The following is a 27363-nucleotide window of genomic DNA, read 5'->3' on the forward strand; positions in this document are numbered from 1 at the left end:
TTTAATTTTTTATCATTCTGAGCAATTGAAGACAACATTTAAAAAAAATATATATATATATTTATTTCTGAGGGTGAGGAGCTATGTGAAAGCTTGGACTGCCCCCAAGTCCATAATGGTCTCCCACCACGCTGAGGAACTCCAGCCCATCCAAGGCAGGGGCATGGGTTATCTCCCCTTTCTCTCTGGCACATCTTTTCCATCTCTTTCATTCTGCCTCTAACAATGACGCAAACTTGGCGGTTCTGGAAGCCACCAAGCTCCAATGGGGCCATATGGTATTCAGTTATTAACCCCCATGAAAGACTAGTATTAGCTACCCCAAAAACAGTCACTCCAGCAAAACTTCTATAAGAGCATTAGAAGAGCACCTCAAAGAGAACACGATCACCTACATGCTTGTGTTATGCCACCAGCTGAACTGCATACATTAAGGCTCTGATCCTGCACAGGATTTAAACTCATGCGTAAATCTAAGCACGTGTTTAAGTGCTTTGCCAGACAAGGCCTAAAAAAGGAATCCAGCAATGTGGCACATCTTATCACACAGCCATGAGAAGCATCTCATACTTGGCTCTTTCTATTAAAATCATAGAGCACAAAGAAAAGGCAGCCCATGGATGAAAGTACTACTCTACTACAATTCTACAAGTCACATCTTCCCACAACCCTTTTTTGTGCCTGGGAACACCCCCTCTCTTAAATTAAACCATCTTGCTGCCAAAGTGGGAATCAGAAAGGAAGCAAATGTTACCTAGAAAACTTAAAGCAAAGGAACAGAAGGACATAGGCAACTGACTGGAGCTTCATCCTTATTGGTCAATACTTGCTCACTGCTGACCCACACAGTTCTGGTATGAAAGTCACTGTGCAAGTGTCAGGATACGGGCACACTTCTGACAATATCTCACTGCTTCTCCCTTCCTGAACACTTATTCACAAGAGCAAAGCCATCACTTACAACCATGCAGCCTCGCTCATCAGTAGGATTGCACTTCTGTACAACACATAGTTTGTTTTGAGGAAGGAAAATCTAGTCTTCATTTTGTCACCCGCAAGCAGAGAGTTGCTATTTTACTTTCACAATTGCTTATTCTATAAAACACTTAGAATAAGGACACTAGTTACTGAAAAGTGATGATAATACTTTGTACTTTGACAGCTCCATCCATCATGGGATCTCAAGTGGTTCACCTGTTTCTGTTGTCCTTAAATCCAGATCCTCTATATGACATACTTGCCTGTCTGTCCTCTGGAGAGGATTAAGGATGTGAATCTGACTTTCAACAACAGGTTGGGGGGGGGCGGGGAGATGATACATATATGTGTCAATCCATTTTGCTATGTTCTTTGTACATGACCTAATTTGAGAATTGGGAGCAGAGTATGCTCTGCACCCCAGAAATACAGGGAACTGGGGTAGCGAAAAGAAAAATGGTTTTCACAGATTTGGCTGCTTCTAAAGTTATTCCCACAGATTGCTGAGACCTTGTCAATTCTCACCAGCTAAGCAAGATAAAGGATGGTGGGAAACCCTTTGTGTGATACTGATCATCTAATAGGCACCAGTCTTTTCTCTGAATCACCAATTGACATCCCAACATGGTCTGAGTGGTCAATATGCTGCTGGGATAAAATGTAAAATCCAAGGTCTTGATCACTTGTCATTATTAAAGATCTCATGGCACTTTTTGTGTGAGTAAAGCAATGACAGTAGCCACAGTACCATGGGCAAAGAGCAACTACACTTATTACATTCTGCTCACTCAGTTTCCAGTCACTGTCTAGAGTTCCTCTTCTCCAATTCCATCCTAGATCCTCTCTAAACTGGCTTCTGTTCCTGCACTCAACTGAAACCGCTCTCAAAGTCTCCAATGACCTCGCAGCCAACTCTCAGAACCAGTAATCCATCCTCATCCTCCTTGACCTTTCAGATGTCTTGGACACAGTCGACCATTCTCCTGTCCTTGAAATCTTGCCCCACCTTGGCTTTTATGACTCTGTTCTCTCTTGATTCTCCTCCTAACTCCCTAATCACTCCTTCAGCATATGCTTCAGAGGATCTTTCTCATCCCTCCCTCCAGCTTTCTGTGGTGGTTCCATAGGACCAAAGGATCCTCTTCTCCCTCTACAGCTTATCTCTGGGTAATCTCATCCCCATACAAATTCAACTACCATCTTTATGCAAATGACTCACAGATCTACCTGTCTACTCCAGACCTGTCTCCTTCTGTCCACATTAAAATCTCAGTCTGTCTCTGACATCTCCTCATGGCCTGGCTAGCTGTCAGCTCAACCTCAACATGGCTAAAAACACAGCTCTTAATTGTCTCTCTCCACTCCCCCAAAAATAAATTCACCCCCCTTCCCCACCTCTTTTCTTGATCCCTGTGGAGCACACCACCATCCTCAAGCCTGTAATCTGGGTCTCCTCTTTGACTCAGACCTCTCTGTAGGTCCTCACATCCAAGCTATGCCTATGTCTTGCAGATTCTTTTTGCATAACATCTTTAAAATACAGCCTTTCCTACCCATCTGCGCAGCTAAAACTCTCTCCAGGCTCTCATCATCTTGCATCTTGATTACTGCAACATCCTTTTCTCTGGTCTTCACAAATACAATTTTGCCTCGCTCATATCCATTGAGAATGCTACTGCAAAGATCATTTTCCAAGCTCATGTTACCATTTTCTTTGCATCCCTTCACTAGCTCCCTCTTGTCTATTGTATCAAACATAAGCTACTTGTCATCTTCCCAACCTGTCCCAACCCTACCTATCATCTCTCATTCGCCCACGGATTAAATTTTCAAAACAAGGCACTAGAGAAATGTAAGGGCACTAATAATATGCTGCAGGGCTAGACTGACTGTTCTCACTGGTCCACTGGGATTTTGCACAAGATAAATACTGCATTCTGAAACGCAGCTAAGTATTCCTTTGATTTGCCACAGAATTTCATTTTGATAGTATATTTTACAGAGCACAGTGAAAAGACAACTAAGACAGAATCATAGGGAAATGAACCCAGGTCTTGTATAAAGTGCTTTTAAATATTTTCCCTTCACTCATTCCCATAATGCAGCAGAGAAAGTCCATGCCATATAAAGTGACAGTGGATGCTCTCTGAGAAAAGAGCTCTTATTTCCTCTGCAGACAAATATTAGAGTGTTATTTCAGATCAATAAGGGTGTGGAACTAAGGGAAGTGGGTTACCTTACATCGTCCCCCTCCATAATAATTAGATATTTTGTATTTCCTGCAATTTTCCCCAGCCCCTGCTCACCAAGAGCCTCTGCTGATCCAGAAGAGGATGTCAAAGAAACTCTTCTTTTGAGAAGGTTCTCAGAATTCTCTGTACCTGAAGTCTTCACTGTGTCTGACATTTAAGAACAGAATAAAGGTTATCACAGATTTAAACATGTAGTACACCCCAACAAAACGAAGTACGAAGAACAGGTGCCTTCACCCACACAATGTACATACTGTGCAATGTCTAAACATATCACCTTAGGATTTGATTTTATTAACAACTAAGTCAAAAGGAAGAACAAAATTCAGCTCAAACCATCTCCTCTGAAGGTTATTCCTTCCAGACTGCAGCATCCACACTCTAGATCCTTCCTCAATTTGGAGAGTCAATTCCACTTCCCTCATATTTTGGTGAGTTAATCAACGACCTGCCCCAGTGACAGCCCTGGATTTTAGGTATTAAATTGGAACTCGGGGAACCTGAGTTCAATTCTTGGCACAGCCCTCCAGTGTAACTATGGGCAAGTCTGCTTGGGCCTCAATTCCCCCATCTGTGAAAGGAGAACAATACCACTGCCATACCTCAGAGAGGGCACTGAGGATAAATTCAGCAATGTTTGTGTTACACTCAAATACTATAATGATGGGGGTCACAAAAGTACAGCGACAAATGGCAGAACCCCATTCAATATTACCTGCTAATTGGGCAAGCTGTTTCAGGCGCTGAAGAATATAGAAATTAAGAGGAGGTTACTCATCTGTACAGTAAAAAATGGTTACTCACCCTTTTTTGTAACTGTTGTTCTTTGAGATGTGTTGCTCATATCTATTCCAGTTAGGTGTGTGCGCGCAACGCGTGCACGGCTGTCAGAAACTTTTCCCTTGCAGCTACCTGTTGGGCCGGCTGTGGAGCCCCCTGGAGTGGCACCAGTATGACGCTCTATATACGACCCTGCCGGCATGACCCCCCTTCAGTTCCTTCTTGCCGGCTACTCCGACAGAGGGGAAGGTGGGGGGGAATGGAATAGATATGAGCAACACATCTCAAAGAACAAGAGTTACAAAAATGGTGAATAACCATTTTTTCTTCTTAGAGTGCTTGCTCATATCAATTCCAGACAGGTGACCTCCAAGCCTTACCGTGGAGGTGGGGTCGGAGTCAAGGTATTGCAGATAGAAGAACCACTCTGCCGAAGGCTGCATCGTCCCGAGATTGGTGGATGATGGCATAGTGCGATATAAAGGTGTGCACTGAAGACCACGTGGCAGCCCTGCAGATTTCCTGAAGAGGTACGTGGGCCTGGAAGGCTGTCGACGAGGCTTGAGCCCTCATGGAGTGAGCCGTAATAGTAGGCGGAAGAACTGTCACCAAGTCATAACAAGTGCAATGATATCCGCTAGGAAGATACTGGCAAACTTTTCATCCGCTTTGCTAAAGTGACGAACAACTGGGTTGTTTTGCGGAACTGCTTAGTTCAGTCTATATAGAAGGCGAGAACCCTTCTAACATCCAGCGAATGCAGCTACTGTGCGCTTTTGGTTAGACATGACTAACATGAAAGCAGGACACGACCTTGGGAAGAAAGGCCGGGTGAGGTCTAAGCTACACCTTGTCCTTATGAAAAATCGTGTATGGAGGCTCAGTCGTGAGGGCCCGCAACTCAGACACGTGTCATGCCAAGGTGATGGCCACCAAAAAAGCAACCTTCCAAGAAAGGTAGAGGAGCGAACAGGAAGCTAACTGTTCAAAGGAAGGACCCATGAGGCGAGAAAAGACTAAATTAAGGTCCCAGGCCGGAACAGGGGGCTTCATCGGGGGATGAATCTTTTCCAAACCTTTCACGAAACGTCCCACGATGGGGTGCGCAAACACTAAGCGCCTGGAAACACTGGGATGAACACCATGTGGCCAAGCAGTCTGAGGCACTGCCTCGCCGTGGTGGTGAGAAAACTGCAAAGGCTGCTGATTATCAGTGAGAGGGCCAGACGCTGCACCTCTGGGAGGAATGCTCTGGCTTGATTGGCACAGAGAACTGCCCCGATGAACTCTAGTCTCTGAGTCGGGGTGAGGACGGATTTGCTGACGTCGACAATGATGCTTAGACGTTCAAACGTGTCTCTCACCATTTGCAGCTGCAATTCTACCTGCTGACAAGAGCGGCCTCAGAGGAGCCAGTCATCCAGGTAAGGGTAGATATGCCCATGATGGCGGAGAAGGAAGGCTGCCATGGCCGCCATGCACTTGGTGAAGACGCAAGGAGCCGTGCATAGACTGAATGGGAGAGCCATGAATTGATAATGCACCTTGTTTATCACGAAGTGGAGGAATCGTCTGTGAGATCGGGTGATAGACATGTGAAAATAGGTGTTCTCCATATCGAGGGTGGCATACCAGTCTCCTGGATCCAGAGAGGGAATGATTGTGCTCAAGGAGACCATGCAGAACTTCAGACTGTCGATGAACTTGTTGAGTTCCCTTAGGTCCAGAATTGGCCTCAGGCCTCCCTTTGCTTTGGGGACGAGAAAGTAACGGGAGTAGAAACCCTTGCCTTGGAGCTCCTGGGGCACCTCCTCCATTGCTCCTAGAGCAAGGAGGGTTTGAACCTCCTGGATGAGAAGTTGCTCATGAGAGGGGTCACTGAAGAGGGACGGGCAAGGGGGATGGGAAGGAGCAGGAGTGGATAGAATATCCCGCTTGTAGTGTACATCGGTATGATGTAATAAGGGACCATGCACAGTAGAACATAACATAAGAACATAAGAATGGCCATACTGGGTCAGGCCAAAGGTCCATCTAGCCCAGTATCCTGTCTACTGACAGTGGCCAATGCCAGGTGCCCCAGAGGGAGTGAACCCAGCAGGCAATGATCAAGTGATCTCTCTCCTGCCATCCATCTCCACCCTCTGACAAACAGAGGCTAGGGACATCCTTCCTTACTCATCCTGGCTAATATCCATTAACGGACTTAACCTCCATGAATTTATCCAGTTCTCTTTTAAATGCTGTTATAGTCCTAGCCTTCACAACCTCCTCAGGTAAGGAGTTCCACAAGTTGACTGTGTGCTGTGTGAAGAAGAACTTCCTTTTATTTGTTTTAAACCTGCTGCCTATTAATTTCATTTGGTCTCCCCTAGTTCTTGTATTATGGGAATAAGTAAATAACTTTTCCTTATTTACTTTCTCTACATCACTCATGATTTTATATACCTCTATCATATCCCCCCTTAGTCTCCTCTTTTCCAAGCTGAAAAGTCCTAGCCTCTTTAATCTCTCCTCACATGGGACCCGTTCCAAACCCCTAATCCTTTTAGTTGCCCTTCTCAGAACCTTTTCTAATGTCAGGATATCTTTTTTGAGATGAGGAGACCACATCTGTACGCAGTATTCAAGATGTGGGCGTACCATGGATTTATATAAGGGCAATAAGATACTCTCCATCTTATTTTCTATCCCCTTTTTAATGTTTCCTAACATCCTGTTTGCTTTTTTGATCACTGCTACACACTGCGTGGACGTCTTCAGCAAACTATCCATGATGACTCCGAGATCTTTTTTCCTGATTTGTTGTAGCTAAATTAGCCCCAATCATATTGTATGTATAGTTGGGGTTATTTCTTCCAATGTGCATTACTTTACATTTATCCACATCACATTTCATTTGCCATTTTGTTGCCCAATCACTTAGTTTTGTGAGATCTTTTTGAAGTTCTTCACAGTCTGCTTTGGTCCTAACTATCTTGAGCAGTTTAGTATCATCAGCAAACTTTGCTACCTCACTTTTTACCCCTTTCTCTAGAGCATTTATGAATAAGTTGAATAGGATTGGTCCTAGAACTGACCCTTGGGGGACACCACTTGTTACCCCTCTCCATTCTGAAAATTTACCATTTATTCCTACCCTTTGTTCCCTGTCTTTTAACCAGTTCTCAATCCATGAAAGGATCTTCCCTCTTATCCCATGACAACTTAATTTACGTAAGAGCCTTTGGTGAGGGACCTTGTCAAAGGCTTTCTGGAAATCTAAGTACACTATGTCCACTGGATCCCCCTTCTCCACGTTTGTTGACCCCTTCAAGGAACTCTAATAGATCAGTACAACATGATTTCCCTTTACAGAAACCATGTTGACTTTTGCCCAATAATTTATGTTCTAGGTGTCTGACAATTTTATTCTTTACTATTGTTTCAACTAATTTGCCCGGTACTGACGTTAGACTTACCAGTCTGTAATTGCCGGGATCACCTCTAGAGCCCTTTTTAAATACTGGCATTATATTAGCTATCTTCTAGTCATTGGGTACAGAAGCCGATTTACAGGACAGGTTACAAACCCTAGTTAATAGTTCCGCAACTTCACATTTGAGTTCTTTCAGAACTCTTGGGTGAATGCCATCTGGTCCCGGTGACTTGTTAATGTTAAGTTTATCAATTAATTCTAAAATCTCCTCTAGTGACACCTCAATCTGTGACAATTCCTCCGATTTGTCACCTACAGAAGCCGGCTCAGGTTTGGGAATCTCCCTAACATCCTCAGCCATGAAGACTGAAGCAAAGAATCCATTTAGTTTCTCCGCAATGACTTTATCGTCTTTAAGCGCTCCTTTTGTATCTCGATCGTCCAGGGGCCCCACTGGCTGTTTAGCAGGCTTCCTGCTTCTGATGTACTTAAACATTTTGTTATTACCTTTTGAATTTTTGGCTAGCTGTTCTTCAAACTCCTCTTTGGCTTTTCTTATTAAATTTTTACACTTAATTAGGCAGTGTTTATTTTCCTTTCTATTTACCTCACTAGGATTTGACTTTCACTTTTAAAAAGATGCCTTTTTATCTCTCACTGCTTCTTTTACCTGGTTGTTAAGCCACAGTGGCTCTTTTTTAGTTCTTTTACTGTGTTTTTTTTCATTTGGGGTATACATTTAAGTTGGGCCTCTATTATGGTGTCTTTGAAAAGTGTCCATGCAGCTTGCCGGGATTTCACTCTACCTTTTGATTTCTGTTTAACTAACCTCATTTTTGCATAGTTCCCGTTTCTGAAATTAAATGCCACAGTGTTGGGCTGTTGAGGTGTTCCTCCCACCACATGGATGTTAAATGTTGTTATATTATGGTCACTATTTCCAAGCGGTCCTGTTATAGTTATCTCATGGACCAGATCCTGCGCTCCACTCAGGACTAAATCGAGAGTTGCCTCTCCCCCTGTGGGTTCCTGTACCAGCTGCTCCAAGAAGCAGTCATTTAAAGTATGGAGAAATTTTGTCTCTGCATTTCATCCTGAGGTGTCATGTTCCAGTGAATATGGGGATAATAGAAATCCCCCACTATTATTAGGAGCGGCGAACAGCAGAGGCTAACAGCGGGAGTTTGCCTGGGAGTTTGCTTGGGGAGAGCGCACTGAGGCTTTCATCTGCAGGTTTCTCTGAGTAGTTCCTGCAACAGTTGAGGAAGTTCTTAAGAGGACGGTGATATGGAAGGTGAGCGATCAGCTGTTGTCACCTGCACAGGTTGTGCCATGTTTGTCTTTCTTCCACAGGACAGAAGCGACTTTGTCTGTACAAAGTGCAAGCTGGTCTCCATATTGGAAGAGAAGGTTCGAGGGCTGGAGAAACGAGGGTCGACTCTGCGTTGCATAAGGGAAAATGAAGATTTCCTGGACAGACGTCAGGAGATGCTTCTACGACCACAATGTTCTGAAGATTCAGAGCAAGCCACCAGCAGGACTGGTTCCATAGCGGCCTCCTGATCCTCTGGGACCAGCTCATCCCGAGTCCCAAGTGTAGCCTTCACTGGAGGTGGGGTTGGATCCGGGTTTTGCGAGGGATCCTGAGGCTGGCGGCTGATGGTTGCTTCAGGAAGGCGAGACCCCGAGCGGGACAGTGGGGGAGCGCCGGGGGGCCACATTGGGCCTGATGGTACACCCGGCCCGGATCTGGGCGCTTCCGATGTCCCCGATGCTCTGCCTGAGCTGAAGGAGGCGGACCTTGAGCAGGACGGCCAAGGGGGAGTGGTGCGGGACTGCCCCATGGCAACTTTCTCTTCCTTGAATGGGCGGGATGAGTGCCGTGAGGAATAATGAGGGCTGGTCAGTGACAGGCAGTGTCACTGTGGGGAACGGCGACGAGATGCGGAGCGCTGCCACGAGGTGAAGCAGTGCCTTGATGGGGTGCGGTACCACAATCGAGGCCCTTGCTGAAGGGGGGACTGTTGTCTAGAACAGGATCTGGAATGGCACCGCGAACGGGACCGGTGCTGTGCTGGGGAGCGGTGCTGCGAGGTCACAGACTGGGATCTGGACTTCGAGCGGGACTATGACCTATCAGCCGACGACCACCTTGAGCGGGAACGGCTCCGAGGATCAGGGCTGCAAGACCAGTGCCGCGAGTCGGACCTTTGCCGCGAGTCAGACCAGCGTGGGGCATATGTATGGTATCAGGACTCAGAGCGACACAGAGATCCTGGTCAGGGTGCAGACGGCCTGAACATAGCCGGTTTGCCTCTTGAAGGTGCCGGGCCTCAGGGTAGCGGAGGCCCCAAGACTGGAGACTTGGGCGCCATCATTTCGATAAGCCCCCTAGCCGCCTCAAAAGTGTCCAGTGTGAGCGTAGCGTGACCTCCTCCACCTGCAGCCGTGTGTAGTCCAGGAGCACAGGACTTCCTGGGGAGACAGGGAGCTCGTGGGGGTTGAGCCCGACCGGAGGGTCTGTCGGCCGTAGGCCATGCTCCGCAGCATGCCCTGCCGAGACTGCGGTTTCTGAATCATGACATTGTGGAGGCTTGTCCTGCTTCTTGTGGGCAGCTGGCAAGTGGGAGCGGTGCTGAGGGGGAACGCTTCTGGGTCTCGGGAGACCGCCAACCCCTGGGAGGGCGTATCGAGTCCTTTTTCGGTGTCGCAGATGGCACCGCCGGAGGAGCGCTCCGCACTGAGGCGCTCGGGGCCGGGTCCTGCTGTGGACGGAGAGCAGACTCCATGAGAAGTTGTTTTAAACAAATGTCCCTCTCCTCTAGTGCAAGACTTGAAGGCTGTGCAGATCTCGCACTAATCTGCCTGATGGGCTTCTCCCAGACACCGGAGACAGGAGTCGTGGGGGTCACCCGTGGGCATAGGCTTGGTGCAGGAGCTACAGGGTTTGAAGCCCTGGAATGGCATGCCCCGGAGCCCCATGGGGCACTCGTTGAAGGGGAAAACTCCCCAACCACTAAAGATTACAATTAACAACTAGAAAAGAATGATTAACTAACAATGGGTAACTATACACAAAGATAAGCAGAAGAGCTAGGGATTAGTGGAGCACTTGCAAGCAAGAGACCACTGTTCCAACAACCATCACTGGCGGTAAGAAGGAACTGAAGGGGTGTCGGCCCGGCAGGGTCGTATATAGAGCACTATACCAGTGCCACTCCAGGGGGCTCCACAGCCGGCCCGACAGATAGCTGTTACGGAAAAGTTTCCGACAGCTGTGCACATGGCATGCACACACACCTAACTGGAATTGATATAAGCACTCGAAGAACTACGGACGTTCTTCGAGATGAGTGTCCCTGTGAGTGCTCCACTCCAGGTGTTGCTGTGCCCCTGCGCCTTCACTTGGAGATTTTTACAGCAGTACTCTCGGGGTGCCTACCTCACACGCCGAATGTGCCTCAATAATGCGTGCATGTGGCCCAGGCTCCCCAGTTCCTTCTCTACAACGGAAACCGCTCCAAACTCTGAAGTAGAGCGGAGAAGGGTGGGTAGTGGAGCACCTACAGGGACAATCATCAGGTGAGTAACCTCCTCTTCTTTGAGAGAGAGGTCCCTGTGGGTGCTCCACTCCAGGTGACTGAAAAGCAGCATCTCTTAAGGAGGTAGGGACTTCAGATCCGGTAAGAAAGCTGTAGACAGCATAGCTTGGCCATGTGTGCTCCCCAGCCCGTGAGGGAAGCATCTGTGGTAATTATAATGGAGGGGGGACTTCTGTACGAACAGAACTCCAGAACAGAGGTTGTGTGGAAGAGTCCACCATGTGAGTGAATCCTTGACTTTGGTAGGTATGGACAGAAGTCTGTTTAGGCTGTGCATATTCGGTCTGTAGACAGTGGTCATCCAACCTGCAGGCACCGCATGTAGAGGCGTGCATTCTTGACCACAAAAGTGCAAGAGGTCATATGGCCAAGAAGTTGCAGACAGTCACCTACGGGCTGTTTTGCAACTTGGTGACAAGATTCTTTATGGTGTTGAATCTATTGGATGGGAGAGATGCAAGTCCGGTTGTGAAATCGAGGTGAGTGCCTACGAACTCTAGACGTTGAGTAGAAGTTAATGTGGATTTGTTTTTGTTCATTTGTAGGCAAAGACCCTGGGAGAAGTCGATGGTTATCGGTGTGGCTTGGATGGCCTCCTCGAGAGTCTGTGCCTTGAGCAGGCAATCGTCCAGGTAAGGAAAAATTATGACTCCTTTTTTCCATAGGTGCGCCGTTGCCACCACGAGAATCTTGGAAAAGACGCGGGGTGCTGTAGAGAGGCCAAAGGGCAGAACCCTGTACTGGTAGTGATTTGATCCCATAACAAATCTGAGAAAATGCCTGTGGGCGGGGTGTATAGTTACATGAAAATAAGCATCCTGCAGGTGGAGGGCTGAAAACCAATCTCCCTGCTCCAGTGCTGGAATTATGGTTGTGAGGGTAACCATTTTGAATTTTTGCCTTTTGATGAACTTGTTGAATCACCTGAGGTCAAGGATGGGTCGCCATCCCCCACTTTTCTGTCAAAAAGTAGTGGGAATAAAAATTCTTTCCCCTGTGCTGACCAGGCACCGTCTCGACTGCTCCTATTTGTAGATGATGTTGCACCTCTTGGTGGAGCAAGTGGTCATGAGGGGGTCCCTGAAGAGGGACGTGGTGGGGGTGGGTATGGACAGGATGGGGATGGAATAGCCCAATCAGATGACCTCTAGGGCCCATCTGTCCATAGTGAGGGCTCGCCAGTTGCGGTAGAATGGGAGTAAATGGTGACCAAAAAGTTTGATGGGAAGTATAAGCCCTGAAGTGTGTGGGAGGTTTTCTATACCCTTGACCAAGGCTTCAGATCTGCTTATTAGATAGAGGGGGTTGGGATGGTGCTGATATTGTGGGGTATCGTTGTTGATGCCTGGGTCTCTGGCGGTGTTGCTGGTCATACGGCCTCTGTTATTGTTATGTAGGCCAGGTATTGTGGGCACTGGTAAGGTTGATTCAGTAACTCCCCACTTAACATCCTCTCGCTTAACGTTGTTTCGATCTTACATCCCTGCTCAATTACAGAACATGCTCCATTTAAAGTTGTGCAATGCTTCACTATAACATCGTTTTGCTGCCTGCTTTGTCCACAGCTGGCAGCCCCCCATCAGCTCCCCATAGCGCTTCCCGCCCGTCGGCAGACCCCGCGAATCAGCGCCTTCCCCCTCCTCCCCCTGCCTCCTGCCCACGGCAATCAGCCGGCTTGCGGTTTTCAGGAGGGAGGGGGAAGGAGCGAGGACTCGGCGTGGAGGCTCCCCATCCCTCCCGTGCCTCCTGAACGCCGCAAGCCAGCTGATGGCACGCAGGCTCCCCTGCCTCCTACCCGCGGCAGAGTCTGCGCTCCTCCTCCCTCCCTCCTGTCCCCTGAACATCGCAAGCCAGCTGATTGCTGTGGGCAGGAGGGAGGACGTAGCGTGTGGAGTAAAAGGGGAGGGGGGGGGAAAGAGGTGGCATGGGCGGGCCGAGGGTTGAGCCCCGCCCCTCGTGCTTGCCGAGTAGGGGAAGCTGCCGCTGCTGCTGCGCAACATGCTTCTCCTAGCCTACAGCACCTTCAGCCTCCTTCCCTGCCTCATTATCTCCAGTGCCAGTGGGCTGTGCCTACGTGGAGTAAGGCGAGGGCATCTCCCAACTATAGTACTGTATTGTATGGCAAAAAACATTTCCCTGGAACCTAACCCCCCCATTTACATTCATTCTTATGGGGAAATTGAATTCGCTTAACATTGTTTCACTTAAAGTCGCATTTTTCAGGAACAGAACTACAATGTTAAGTGAGGAGTTACTGTACCTGTATTGTCTTCTTCTAGTTGCCAGCGTATGGATGCCTAGGGATCTGAGCGTCGCTCTGGAATACTTTATGGTGTGCAGCACCTTGTTGATTTTTGCTGCAAATAACTTCTTGCCATCGAAGGGGAGATCCTCCCTGGTGTTTTTATCCTGAATGGGAAAGTATAAGCGGTAAACCATGAAGCCCAACGCATCACTACGGCAATCACGGTGGACCTGGCAGCTGTGTCTGCAGCAGCCTGCAGTGTTGTGCAGGAAATAATCTGTCCTTCAGAAACTGCTGTTTTGAATTGTTGCCTCTTGTCCTCTGGGATGTCATTAATAAAGTCCACGAGTTTTCCGTAATTTCTGTGATCATATTTGGCCGGTAGGGCTGCGTAGTTTGCCACTCTAAATTGTAGCATGGATAATGCATAAACTTTGCGGCCGAGTAGGTCCATTCTTTTGCTGTCCTTGTCAAAGGGAGTGGACTGGAATTGCTGCTGTTTGTTCTTTTGGTTGGCTGCTTCTACCACCAGTGAATTTAGTGCTGGGTGCATGAAAAGGAATTCTGGCCCCCTGGAGGGGACATAGTATTCCGGTCTACCCTTTTGCAGGTAGGGAGCATGGTAGCTGGGGTTTGCCAGATATTCTTGGCAGGGTCCATAATGGCTCCATTAACAGGCAGGGCAATCTTGGAGGTCGAAGGTTGTAATATGTCAGTCAGCTCACGCTGAGTCTCCGATACCTCCTCCAGAGTGATCTTGAGCTCATTAGCCACTCTTTTGAAGAGGTCCTGAAAATGAGTAAAATCATCCACTGTTGGGGGTGGAGGCATGATAGCCTCTTCTGGTGAGGTGGATGAATTATTATTATTATTATTTGGAGAGGGTTCAGGTGCCTCCTCATCTGCATGCACCATTGCAGGTTGCTCCTGTCTGTCCGTCACAGAAGTGTGGACAGGTACAGGAGTAGATCTAATGTCGCCTCTGAGTGGGCTATACCAGCTACTGAGGTGCCTGCTGTAGGACCCCCATGGGTTCCAATAATGCCATTGTCCGGGGAAGGGCATAGGTGGTTCCATCCACGGGTGTCCATGCCAGGGTGGTAAGTCCTTGGAATATGAACCCCTTGGTCTCCTTGGTCCCATGCTAGTGGGAATGTGAAGGGGGGGAGGAATGGTATGGTGAAAAAAACTCCCTCCACTTCATCATCCTCATCACTAGAAAAGTGAGAGGGAATAAGGGGTATCTGTCGGTGCCAGAGATTGGTACCAAGTAATGGGGAATCTGGAGTTGGCGAGATTAGCAAATGGCTGGAATGAATAAATTGTGGTGACGAGGTAGAAGGAGCTGGAATATATGGCGCTGGGTGTGGTGGCAGTGCCATAGGTTCGGCCGGTGCCGATTGGCATGGCGCCATATGCGGAGTCATAGGTGGTTGAGGTGTCAGTGCCAGGACAGCAACTATAAGTGTGTGCGGCACAGGCAGGCTCAGCTGAATAGGCACCGAGTCCTTTGCGGTGCTGTGCTGCACCGTATTAGAAGAGGCAGGCAACTTTAAGCCTGTAGCCTCGGCACCGGAGCGGTATGTACTGGCAGCAGCTGGTGTACGGATGCTGGAGCATCGTATGTGCTGAGCCGTGGAGCGGTCAGCACCAATGAGACAGACCTGGTTGGAGACCATTTGGATACAGGCTGGTCTCTGTGAGGTGATGAAGCTGGCCTTTTTTTGTTGTTTTCTTGTCCTTGGTGAACTTAGGAGATCTCTGTCTCAAGTAGGACTCCTGACCTAGGTCAGAGGCAGGTCTGAGGGACTTCTCCATTAGAATTAACTTGAATCTCAGGTCTTTGTCCTTTTGTGCCCTAGCCTTCAGTTTAGTGCAGAGGGAACATATTTGGGGGACGTGAGACACCCCCAAACAGCGAACACATTGAGAATAGCCATCAGAGATAGGGATGGTCTCTCTGCACGTAGTGCATCTCTTAAAACCTGATAAGCCAGGCATAGTATAAACTATCTAACTGACAGAAAAAAACTGGGAGGGGGGAAATGAAACTTATCTAACTAAAAAAAAAAAAAACCACCCTAGATAAACTGTATAAACAACTAACTATCTATCTATCTAAAGCGAGAAATAATTGAGTGAGACTGTTGAGCTCCATCTCAGGCTGGGGACAGTAAAGCAGTAACCGAGGAGCTCGGGCCGCGCGTGTGCCTTATTGAGGCACATTCAGCGCGTGAGGCAGGAACGCGCACGAGCGGCCCGTACAAGTACTGCTGTAAAAATCTCCAAGCGAAGGCACAGGGGTGCACCAAAACCTGGAATGGAGTATTCACAGGGACATCTCTCAAAGAAGAACATTTCGTTCTGTAAGGAAGATTCAGACACATTCCCTTCTTAGAGCGGAGGTCGAAGGAAGAAGAACACAAAAAATCGACCCAAATAAGGTTGGAAGATGCAATTTTGAGGGATTTAAAAAGCCTAAATGCTCCCTTACTGAGTCTTGCCAAAGGAAGATGACTTGCACAACCATTCAAGATGGAAGCCTGCTTCATTCTACATGCCACCATAGCTACATCATAGCCATGTGATGCTGCTCACTACTTAGCTGCCTTAATTTCATTTATTCTAGGTAAATTCTAGGGAGGTCTCTTAGCTCAAACCCCTTCATATTTGTAGGGTTTCTCCTGCTACTACTTAAGTCAGGTAATTCTCTTATAGTCTCACAGCATATTCAATTAAAATTAAAGAGTACTCTGGTCTTGCAAATATATTCATGAAATATTAATTTTTTCTAGCCTTAAATTTTTTAAAATTAGGCTTGTTTTTTTCTTTTTCAAGATCTTAAATCAAGATGAAATATTGGTTCATATTAAAGAAGTTTAGGATTCTCCAAAGACTTGGAATCTGTATCCAAAATGTAAAGACATTTCCCATCTACCTAAATCAAACAAAAGGCTGCTGATACACAGCACAATACTGTGCTGCCCAGAGCATCATCAAGGGCGCTCTGTACGCACGAACACAAACGTTACCTGTTTCTGAGGTATCCCCTGCTTTCTCCAACTTTTCTCCTCGTTCCTCCTCCGATACATTAGACAGCTGTCTTTTCACCTCTTTGTATGAACTTCCTCCAGATGTTACACTTGCCACAGATATCAATGGGATGGCCTGGCTCTCCTGAGGGAAATGGGAGATTAAGATTTACACAGATTCACATGTGTACACAGTTTCCTGTGTCTTGCAGTGCTGCATATGGGAGAGATTACATGTTAGGATCTTTAAACAAGGGGTAGATAACTGTAGTCTCTTTGGGCTTTCCAGCTTTGGATGCATTATTCAGTGTCATCTTTGTGTAGCAAAACCTAGGTTCACACGTACTCTGCAGCCAACATAACATCATTAGCCAGACATACCTCTTCTTTCTTTTCTCAGTCTCACCTTACACACAATGTATTTGTACTCTCTCTGATGGAGTGTAGCAGGCATTCGATGCCCCCTGCTGGAGGCCCTACCGCCTTGGCACACCCCATCCAAAGGTGGGGCTGGGGTCGGGGTGGGGTGGGGTGCAGGAGTCAGGGGAGAGGGCTGGGTGTGTGTGAGGGGGGTGCAGGAGTCAGGGCAGGGGGCTGGATGTGTGTGAAGGGGGTGCAGGAGTCAGGGCAGACTGCTGGGGTCGTGGGGGTGCTCCCAGCCCCCTGCCCTGAACATCTCACAGCAGAGGGCTGGAGGGGGGCTGCCCTAATTCCACCCCCTTCCCCAAGGCCCCGCCCCTGCCTCTTCTCCACCTCCTCCCCTCCTCACTCCGGCAAACAGCTGATCGGCGGCAGGGAGAGGGGGAAGGGCAGGAACGCAGCACGCTGGGACAAGAGTCGGGGGAGAGGGGAGCTTGGATGCCGGCGGAGCCTGCCCTGCTGCAGCAGGACAGAGCCCTAGGAGCCGGCAGCACCAAGCTTCTGCCCCCAGGAGAGAGTGGGGGGAGGAGAAGAGCAGCCAGGCCAGGGCCCCTTCGGAGCATGGGCCCGATGCCATGGCGCTACTGGTGCCATGGTAAATCTGGTACTGCCTCCAGTGGCTAGTAGGGCCAGGTGCAGGCCAAAGCTAATCAGGTCCCAACAGGCAAGACAAAAAACTAAAATTAGAGTGAGCTTGCTGTGTGAGACACTCCACTGGTTCAGGCTAACCTGTGACAGTCCCATTAGCTCTGCAGAGCCTCTGAATTTATGAGAAAGAGATTCTAACTCAATTATGCAAAGTGTGGGCCATTGATGATCATTTAGAACCTTGATGACTCCCATTGATTAGGACAATTGGTTGTAAATGGCTGTTTACTTGCAAGCCTTCCTGTGTTCATGTAAGCCAGCTCAGGAAGAATAGTGGAAACCATCTTAAACCTGCTAATTTTCCATTTAGGAGGGGTGGGAATCCAGAGAGACAAAAGATTCTTGTCCTTGTGCCAAAGCTATAAAAGGGCGTAGAGCAGAACAAGGCGGCGGCAGTCATGAGAACACCCCTGTTTTTCACCTAAGATGCCTGCTGTAACTAACAAGGACTGTACCAGGGGAAAGGATTGGGCCCAGACTAGGAAGGAGTCTAGTCTGTGAAAGAAGCTTATTGGAACATCTCTAAGGGTGAGATTTACCTGTAAACAGTTTCTTAATGTATTAGGCTCAGACTGGCATGTTTTATTTTATTTTGCTTGATAACTTACTTTGTTCTGCTTGTTATTACTTGAAGCCACTTAAATCCTACTTTTTAAACTTAATAAAATCACTTTTGTTTATTAATTAACCCACAGTAAGTGATTAATACCTGGGGTAGCAAACAGCTGTGCATCTCCCTCTATCAGTGTTATAGAGGGCAGACAATTTATGAGTTTACCCTATATAAGCTATATACAGAGTAAAACAGATTTATTTGGGGTTTGGATCCCATTGGGGTCTGGGTGCTGGCGATAGGTGACCTGCTGAGCAGTTTTTGGTTAAAGTCTGCAGCTTTGGGGGCGTGGACCAGACCTGGGTCTGTGTTACAGCAAGCTAGCGTGTCTGGCTCAACAAGGCAGGGTTCTTGAGTATCAAGCTGGCAGGGAAAATGGTCTCAGAGGTAATTCCAGCATGTCAGGTGACAGTCCCAAGGGTGTCTATGTGACCGAACCCATCACACCATACTATCAAATGTTTAGTAAGATCCCCAAGTTAATGAGAAAATGAGTCAATGCACATTCTGACCATGCTCTTCAGGGCCCAAGATAAGCCACAAGGCAGACTTGAGTAGGGTGCAAAAGTCCACACAGAGTTAACTGAAGCAGGTCCTAACCCTTCCAGGGCAGAGATTCCCTGCAACAGTTTAGTTAGGTACCCTGCTCAGCTACCAGGCAGCCAGCCCTTCTCTCTCCACTGCTAGAGAGAGACACTTGTTCAGTCTCTGGCCCTCAGCCCTCTTATAGGGCCAGCTGTGGTCTGATTGGGGCATGGCCCCACCTGTGGCTGCTTCCCCCAATCAGCTCAGCTTTTCCCCTGCCACAGCCCTCTCGCAGGGCTGTTTTAAGCCCTTCAGGGCAGGAGCGGGGTGACCACCCCGCTACACTCCATCACATCTTCAATCCCATTTATTTTAAAATTCAAAATATCTAATTCATATTCCAGAATAAGAATAAAATATACTACTTAAAGGAAAGTGCTTTTTAGTAACAGAGACATAAATATGCCCCAGAACTGCAACAGGCAGGAAGGAAAAGAATGGCTCAAGATAAGCCACCTTCCAGAAACATGTAAGAGTTGTTAAGAGACAACACCTGAACTATTAGCCTTCATGATTTTGCCTCCTATCCAGCCCACGTACAGCCCTGGTTTGCACAAGGACAGGCAGAAGCATGGGAACATGGAAGAACAAGGAAGCTCTGGCAGAATTAAAAAGGACCCTCTCCGCAGAGATGGGGAGTAACTGTTCAGGGGAACCAAGCTGAGACACAGGACCCCTCTGAGGATATCTGAAGAAGTAGGCCTGCCCAGGTTAGGGTGACCAGACGTCCCGATTTTAGATGTGCGGGGACACAGCAGCGCGCACGCTGCGCCCACCCCCTGGCCAGTCGTGTCTGGGCTGCTGCCCAGGTGGTGCTATCCCGCGGCGGCCCCGGGGCGGAGGCAAGGCAGCCCAGCCCAGTTCGTTCCCCTGTGGGACCCGAGCGGGACAGGGGGGCTGGGGCCTGCTGCCCCCACTCCGGGGCCGCCGCGGGATAATACCAGCTGGGCAGCAGCCCAGACGCGACTGGCCAGGGGCTGGGCGCGCGCAGCGTGCGCACTGCTGGGTCCCCGCAGCAGGCCCCCGGCTGGGGGGGTTCGGGGGCGCCAGAGCCGCAGCCGCCGAGCACCATGGCCGCTTCCTCCCCCCGAGGGGGGGGGGGGGAGAACAGCCGCCGCCTGGCCCCGCAGGCCACCCCCCTCCTCTCCCTACCACCCAACTGAGTCCTGCCTGCTCGAGGCCAGGCCGGACTCTTACTCACCCCAGCCCCGCGCTTCCCCTGCGTCTTCCGGGCCTCCCTCCAATGCTTGTGGAGGAAGGTTTTTTTTTTTTGCCCCGCTCCCCCGCGTCACCCTCCAAGATCTCTTTTGAATGTTAACAGCTAATTCAGACTCCATCATTTTGTATGTATTGTTGAGATTGTTTTCCAATGTGCATTACTTTGCATTTATCAACATTAAATTTCATCTGCCATTTTGTTTCCCAGTCACCCAGTTTTGTGAGATCCCTTTGTAACTCTTCGCAGTCTGCCTGGGACTTAACTATCTTAAATAGTTTTGTATCATCTGCAAATTTTGCCACTTCACTGTTTACCCATTTTTCCAGATCATTTACAAATACATTGAACAGTAATGGTGTTAGTACCGACTCCTCAGGGATACCACTATTTATCGCTCTCCATTCTGAAAACTGATAATTTATTCCTACCCTTTGTTTCCCATCTTTTAACCAGTTACTGATCCATGAGAGGACTTCCCTCTTATACCATGATGGCTAACTTTTCAAAAGTCAATTTAAATTAAATACATATTTTTTTTAAATTATATTTTTTAGAAATCTAGACCTGTTATGTATTTTGGTGTAACTTGCATTATCATTATGTTAAATTTGCATTATCCTAACAAAACATTTACTTTATGCATATCTCTTTTATATGTTGCAGGTCAAAGTAAAAACGAAAAGACAAAAAACAATACAACAATTTTTCCACTCAAAGGCCTCAAAAACTAACCAAGGTGAAGAACACATCAAGAACCAAGAATATATCAACATGTCATCTGAAGGCTCAAGTGGTATATCTACAGCCGACCAGCCCGAAGCACAAATACAGCTACCTACTGAAGAAACAGTGCCTCCAAAACCTAAAGGCAGTTCCTGATGTTTGTCGGTCAAAGTGTTCCCATTTATTGAAGTTACAAAAGATGGCTACTGGTGCACCTCTTGCAAAAAAGCTTACGAAGAAGGAAAGCTTCCCAATGCTATAACTGGTAAAAGTGGAGGAGCTTGGTTTGTCAAACCGATCAGCAAAGCCAATGCTGACAAACTACGTGAAAAGGCTGCAAAACACCCAGCCTCTGGAGAGCATCAACATGCAGAAAGCCTTATAAGCCCACTTTCAAAGCCAATTTTAGAAGTACTTAATGAGGCTGTTAAGAATGCTGGAGACACAACACAGTTCATGTGAATAAACATGGCTGTGGCATCCTACTTTCTATTTAAGCAAGAGACACCACACACTACAAACTGGAGGCCAATGTTAAGTGCATTGTCACCTGTTCATCCTCAAGCTGAACACTGGTTCCGAACAAGACCAACAAATGCTCACTATCTTTCTGCAAGAAACTCAACTGACTGGCTAGAAGCATGCGGTGCAACAGTGAAAGACTCAACAGTTGAAAAAGTGACGAACTCTCTCACCATATTAAAAAAATTTGCATATATGGCTGATGAAAGCACCGATGCAAATGAGCATCAAGTAACTGTGTATGTGATCTTGATGTCAGTGGTCGGCCAGTAGATGCATTTCTAGATGTTCAAGTTATAGAAGACACATTGGCTGCATCTGTGACAACCCACATCTTAGAAGAGTTAAATGCTTGTCAATTGGACCTCAAACAGATGGCTGCTTGTGCATTTGATGAAGCTGCAAACTTCTCTGGAAGACATGGTGGAGTACAAGCTTTGCTCAGGCCTGGTCTACACTACGACTTTAATTCGGTTTTATCAGCTTTAATTCGAATTAACCCTGCAACCGTCCACACAACGACGCTATTTATTTCAATGTAAAGGGCCCTTTAAATTGATTTCTGTACTCCACCCCGACGAGCGGAGTAGTGCCAAAATCGATTTTAACATTTCGAATTAGGGATAGTGTGGCCGCAATTCGATGGTATTGGCCTCCGGGAGCTATCCCACAGTGCATCATTGTGACCGCTCTGGACAGCAATCTAAACTCGGATGCACTGGCCAGGTAGACAGGAAAAGCCCCGCGAACATTTGAATTTCATTTCCTGTTTGCCCACCGTGGAGAGCACAGGTGACCACAGATAGCTCATCAGCACAGGTAACCATGCAGGCTGATAATCGAAAAAGAGCACCAGCATGGACCGTGAGGGAGGTACTGGATCTGATCGCTGTATGGGGAGAGGATTCAGTGCTTGCAGAACTTCGTTCTAAAAGACGAAATGCAAAAACTTTTGAAAAAATCTCCAAGGGCATGATGGAGAGAGGCCACAATAGGGACTCTGAGCAGTGCCGCGTGAAAGTCAAGGAGCTCAGACAAGCCTATCAAAAAACAAAGGAGGCAAACGGTCGCTCCGGGTCAGAGCCGCGGACATGCCGCTTCTACGCCGAGCTGCATGCAATTCTAGGGGGGGCTGCCACCACTACCCCACCTGTGATCGTGGATTCTGGGTCGGGGATAGTCTCATCAGCTACACCTGAGGATTCTGCCGATGGGGGAGAGGAGGAGGAGGAGGATGAGGATGAGCTTGCAGACAGCACACAGCACTCCGTTCTCCCCAACAGCCAGGATCTTTTTCTCACCCTGACTGAAGTACCCTCCCAAGCCAGTACCCAAGACTCTGACCCCATGGAAGGGACCTCAGGTGAGTTTACCTTTTAAAATATAAAACTTGTTTTAAAAGCAAACGGTTTTTAATGATTACTTTGCCTGACTTTGCATTCGCGGTCAGTTCAGCTACTGGAAAAGTCTGTTAACGTGTCTGGGGATGGAGCGGAAATCCTCCAGGGACATCTCCATGAAGCATTCCTGGAGGTACTCCGAAAGCCTTGCCAGAAGGTTTCTGGGCAGTGCATCCTTATTCCCTCCTCCATGGTAGGACACTTGACCACGCCATGCTTGCAGCAAGTAATCTGGTATCATTGCCTGACAAAGCCTGGCAGCGTATGGTCCCGGTGTTTGCTGGCATTCAAGCAACATCCGTTCTATATCTTGTTGTGTAATCCTCAGGAGAGTGATATAACTCCTGGTAACCTGGTTGAAATACGGGAACTTAATTAAGGGGACAGAGGTGGCCGTTCCTACTGGGCTGTTTGCCTGTGGCGGAAAATAAATCCTTCCCTGCAGTTAGCCAAGCGCAGATGGGAAATTGGCCCTGAGCTTTTTGCGTTTGGCTAGCAGGGATCTTCCCTGTTACCAGCCACGCGGTGGGGGGAGGGGTACCGTGATCATCCCAGAGAATTCATGGCGGGAGGGGGGCGGCGGCGGGGGGGGTGGTTAGTTTGGTGCCTGCAGGGATCTTCCCTGATACCAGCCACGCGGTGGGGGGAGGGGTACCGTGATCATCCCAGAGAATTCATGGCGGGAGGGGGGCGGCGGCGGGGGGGGTGGTTAGTTTGGTGCCTGCAGGGATCTTCCCTGATACCAGCCACGCGGTGGGGGGGAGGGGTACAGCGATCATCCCAGAGAATTCATGGCGAGAGGGGGGGGGTGGTTAGTTTGTTTTCTGGTGCTGCTGAATGTTAACAGAAAAACCGCAGCACTCTACAGGCTATGCTTGGTATGTGGGAAAGGAGGGCGCAGAAGCTGTAAGACAATGGCTTACCATGGCCGCATGCAAGCCGAATTCTGTTGCCCAGACCTGTGATCTCTAGCAGCAAAGCCACAGGCACTCAGCATTAAGAGGCAAAATGCGACCTTGCACAGAAATCACATGTGCTATGTAATGTGAATAGTGTTGGTCACCGTGAAAGAGTATAAGCATTGTTCTGCAAAATGTAGCTTTTTAAACAATTCTCTCTTTTTTCCCCTCCCTACAGCAGCTGCAAATTCCTCAAGCCTCCCTCCTCCATCCCGAAGGTTATCACAGATAAGGCGTCGTAAGAAGAGAACGCGAGACGAGATGTTTTCTGAAATTATGGAATCCAGCCGCAGTGACAGAGCTCATCTGAATGAGTGGAAGGAAACAGTTTCAAAGTATAGGAAAGAAGACAGTGAACGTGAGGACAGGAGGGACGCTCGAGATGAGAGGTGGCGGCAGGAAGATGAGAGGAGGCAGGATGCAACGCTGGGGCTGCTGCGTGAGCAAACAGACATGCTCCGGCGTCTGGTGGAGCTTCAGGAACGGCTGCTGGAAAACAGACTGCCGCTTCAGCCCCTGTTCCACCCTCCCCCCTCCCCATGTTCCGTATCCTCCTCACCCAGACGTGTAAGAACGCGGGGCGGGGAGGCTCCGTACACCTTCCCATTCCACCCCAGTAGACAGCCCAAGCAAAAGGCTGTCATTTTTTTTAACCTTTTCTTTGTGGCTTTTTCCTTCCCAGCAATCCTCCTCCCAAATACCACCCGGGTTCCCTCCCTCTTTTTATAATCTATTAATAAAGAATAAATGATTTTTAAATGATAGTGACTTTATTTGGTTTGAAAGAAAGCTGGGGGAAGGGGGAGGGTGGGTTCCTTACAGAAAATCAGTCAATAAAGGGGGCGGGTTTTCATGAAGGAGAAACAAACAGATATTTCACACTGTAGCCTGGCCAGTCATGAAACTGGTTTTTAAAGCTTCTCTGATGCACAGCGCTTCCTGGTGTGCTCTTCTAATCGCCCTGGTGTCTGGCTGCGCGTAATCAGCAGCCAGGCGATTTGCCTCAGCCTCCCACCCCGCCATAAAGGTCTCCCCCTTACTTTCACAGAGATTGTGGAGCACACAGCAAGCAGAAATAACAATGGGGAGATTTCTTTGGCTGAGGTCAGAGCGAGTCAATAATGATCACCAGCGACCTTTTAAACGGCCAAATGCACATTCTACCACCATTCTGCACTTGCTTAGCCTGTAGTTGAACAGCTCCTGACTCCTGTCCAGGCTGCCTGTGTATGGCTTCATAAGCCATGGCATTAAGGGGTAGGCTGGGTCCCCAAGAATAACTATTGGCATTTCAACATCCCCAACGGTTATTTTCTGGTCCGGAAACTAAGTCCCTTGCTGCAGCCCTTTAAACAGAGTAGTGTTCCTGAAGACGCGAGCGTCATGAACCCTTCCCGCCCAGCCCGCGTTGATGTTGGTGAAACGTCCCTTGTGATCCACAAGTGCTTGCAGCACCATTAAAAAGTACCCCTTGCGGTTTATGTACTCGGTGGCTTGGTGCTCCGGTGCCAAGATAGGGATATGGGTTCCGTCTATCGCCCCACCACAGTTAGGGAATCCCATTGCAGCAAAACCAACCACTATAGCCTGCACATTTCCCAGAGTCACTAACTTTCGTAGCAGCACCTGAGTGATTGCTTTGGCTACTTGCATCACAGCAGCCCCCACAGTAGATTTGCCCACTCCAAATTGATTCCCGACTGACCGGTAGCTGTCTGGCGTTGCAAGCTTCCACAGGGCTATCGCCACGCGCTTCTCAACTGTGAGGGCTGCTCTCATCTTGGTATTCTGGCGTTTCAGGGCAGGGGACAGCAAGTCACAAAGTTCCATGAAAGTGCCCTTACGCATGCGAAAGTTCCGCAGCCACTGGGAATCGTCCCAGACCTGCAACACTATGCGGGTCCCACCAGTCTGTGCTTGTTTCCCTTGCCCAGAATCGGCGTTCCATGGATAGAATCTGCCCCATTAACAACATGATCTCCAAAGCACCGGGGCCCGTGGTTTCACAGAATTCTGTATCCGTGTCCGTGTCCATGTCCATGTCAATGTCCTCATCATGCTTGTCGCTGTGCTGCCGCCGCCGCTGCCTCCTCGCCTCGTTTTTCTGGTCCTGGCTGAGCATAAACTCCACGAGAACGCGCGAGGTGTTTACAATATTCATGACTGCTGTCTTGAGCTCAGCGGGCTCCATGCTTGCCATGGTATGGAGTCTGCAGTGTTCACCCACCCAGGAAAAAAGGCGCGAAAATGGTTGTCTGCCGTCCGTTGCTTTCATGCAGGGAGGGAGGGAGGGAGGAGGTGAGGCTGTACCCAGAACCACCTGCGACAATGTTTTTTGTCCCATCAGGCACTGGGATTTTAACCCACAATCCCAATGGGCGCGGGAGACTGCGGGAACTATGGGATAGCTATGGGATAGCTACCCACAGTGCAACGGTGCAGAAATCGACGCTAGCCCCGGTACTTGGACGCACACCACCGAATTAATGTGCTTAGTGTGGCCGCATTCATTTCGACTTTATACAACCTGTTTTTCAAATCCGAATTATATAAATTCGGATTAATCCCGTAGTGTAGACAGAGAAAACTGTAACCCTAATCTCTCCTATAAACACTGCAGAGGCCATCTACTCCAACTAGCACTAGTATGAGCTGCAGAATCTTCAAAAGACATTTAAAAAGCTATAAATTTAATGTCTTCATTGTATTCCTTTTTCAGAAAGAGTCCAAAAAGACTGGGAGCGGCTCCATGGCGAGGTTGAAGACGATGGGGCTGAGGGGGCAACCCTGCTTCACGCCGCTGTGGATCGGTATCTCTGTGGTCTCCCCTTCTACCGAGCGGATGGTGGTGCTGCAGCCCTCATATAGCTCCCGGATCAGGTGGAGGAAGGTCTCTGGCATCCCAAACTCCTGTAGGGTGTCGAAGATGTAATGGTGGGGGATGGACCCGAAGGCGTTGGCCAGGTCGAGCCACGCTATCGAGCACTGCTTCTGCGTTCTCCTGGCCGTCTGGAGGACGGTCTGGAGCAGGAAGTTGTGCTCGTAGCACCCCTCCGACAGCATGAAGCCCTTCTGGGCGGGGCTGATGGCTCCCCCGGTCGTCGCCCATTCCGTGATCCTGGCTGCCAGGCAGCTGGCGTACAGTTTGTACATGGTGGAGCAGAGGGAGATGGGTCTCCAGTTGCTGAGGTCATCCCGCTCGCCCTTCTTGTGAATCAAGACGGTCATGGCCTTCTTCCAGGAGGTGGGGGATCGGCCAAATCGCTTGCACAAGTTAAAGATGTTGGAGAGCAGGAGGCAGCCGGGGTCCCGCTTCTTGAGGAGGCTGTAGGGGATGCTGTCTTTTCCGGGTGCAGTGTTCTTGGTTCTGGAGAGCCTGGCCGTCACCTCTTTAGGGGTGAAGTCGGCCTCCAGACCATCCGCTTCGGGAATGCGGGGCAGGGGGCGGAGGCACTCCGGGCGCTGCGCGTCGTTCCTGGGCACACCGCCGAACACTCCGAGGAAGTAGTTGTAGAGGCGCTCGGGCGGGATCGTGCAGTATGACGGGGGCCCGTCGAGGATCTCTCTTACGGCCTTGAGGCAGTTCGTACGGTACAGCTTCTGGATCCTTGACGCCGCTGCCGGGTCGAAACAGCGGCCGGTGTTCCTCCTTCCAGCTCCCCTGGTGTTGTTGTCAGGGTGTGGGGCGGGCCGTCTGGGGGCAGGCTGGGTGGTCTCCTGGTTCGGTGTCCGCCTGAAGGCAATCTCCGCGGACAGCTCGCGGGTGAGCCTGTCGACGAGCGAGTCGAATTCCGCGAAGGAAGCAGCCGCTTGGAGCTCCTCGATCCAGGCGGCCTGCCAAGGCGTGGCTGGCCTAGAAGGTATAATGGGACTGAAGTTCAGATTAGTCCAAACTGTGAAAACCTGCTGGCTTTCTCATGAGCGATCCTTGGCTGTTGTCTTAAAATTACTCCAGCTGTTATTACTG

At 48.9% G+C, this 27363-nt stretch overlaps 1 protein-coding gene across 4 annotated transcripts in view; it reads right to left on the reverse strand.

Moving 5' to 3' along the window:
* PNPLA7 (patatin like phospholipase domain containing 7) overlaps positions 1–27363 on the reverse strand; it is a 408012-nt gene that overhangs the window by 280381 nt on the left and 100268 nt on the right. For all 4 annotated transcript variants that reach the window (XM_054007693.1, XM_054007690.1, XM_054007692.1 and 1 more), the window contains exons 12-13: positions 16308–16452; positions 3285–3377 (exon numbers count right to left, since the gene is read on the reverse strand). In XM_054007693.1, coding sequence (XP_053863668.1) covers positions 3285–3377; positions 16308–16452 — 238 coding nt within the window. The remainder of the gene's footprint in view (positions 1–3284; positions 3378–16307; positions 16453–27363) is intronic.

Source organism: Malaclemys terrapin, chromosome 17 (genome assembly GCF_027887155.1).
Source record: "Malaclemys terrapin pileata isolate rMalTer1 chromosome 17, rMalTer1.hap1, whole genome shotgun sequence".
Taxonomy (NCBI): Eukaryota; Metazoa; Chordata; order Testudines; family Emydidae; genus Malaclemys; species Malaclemys terrapin.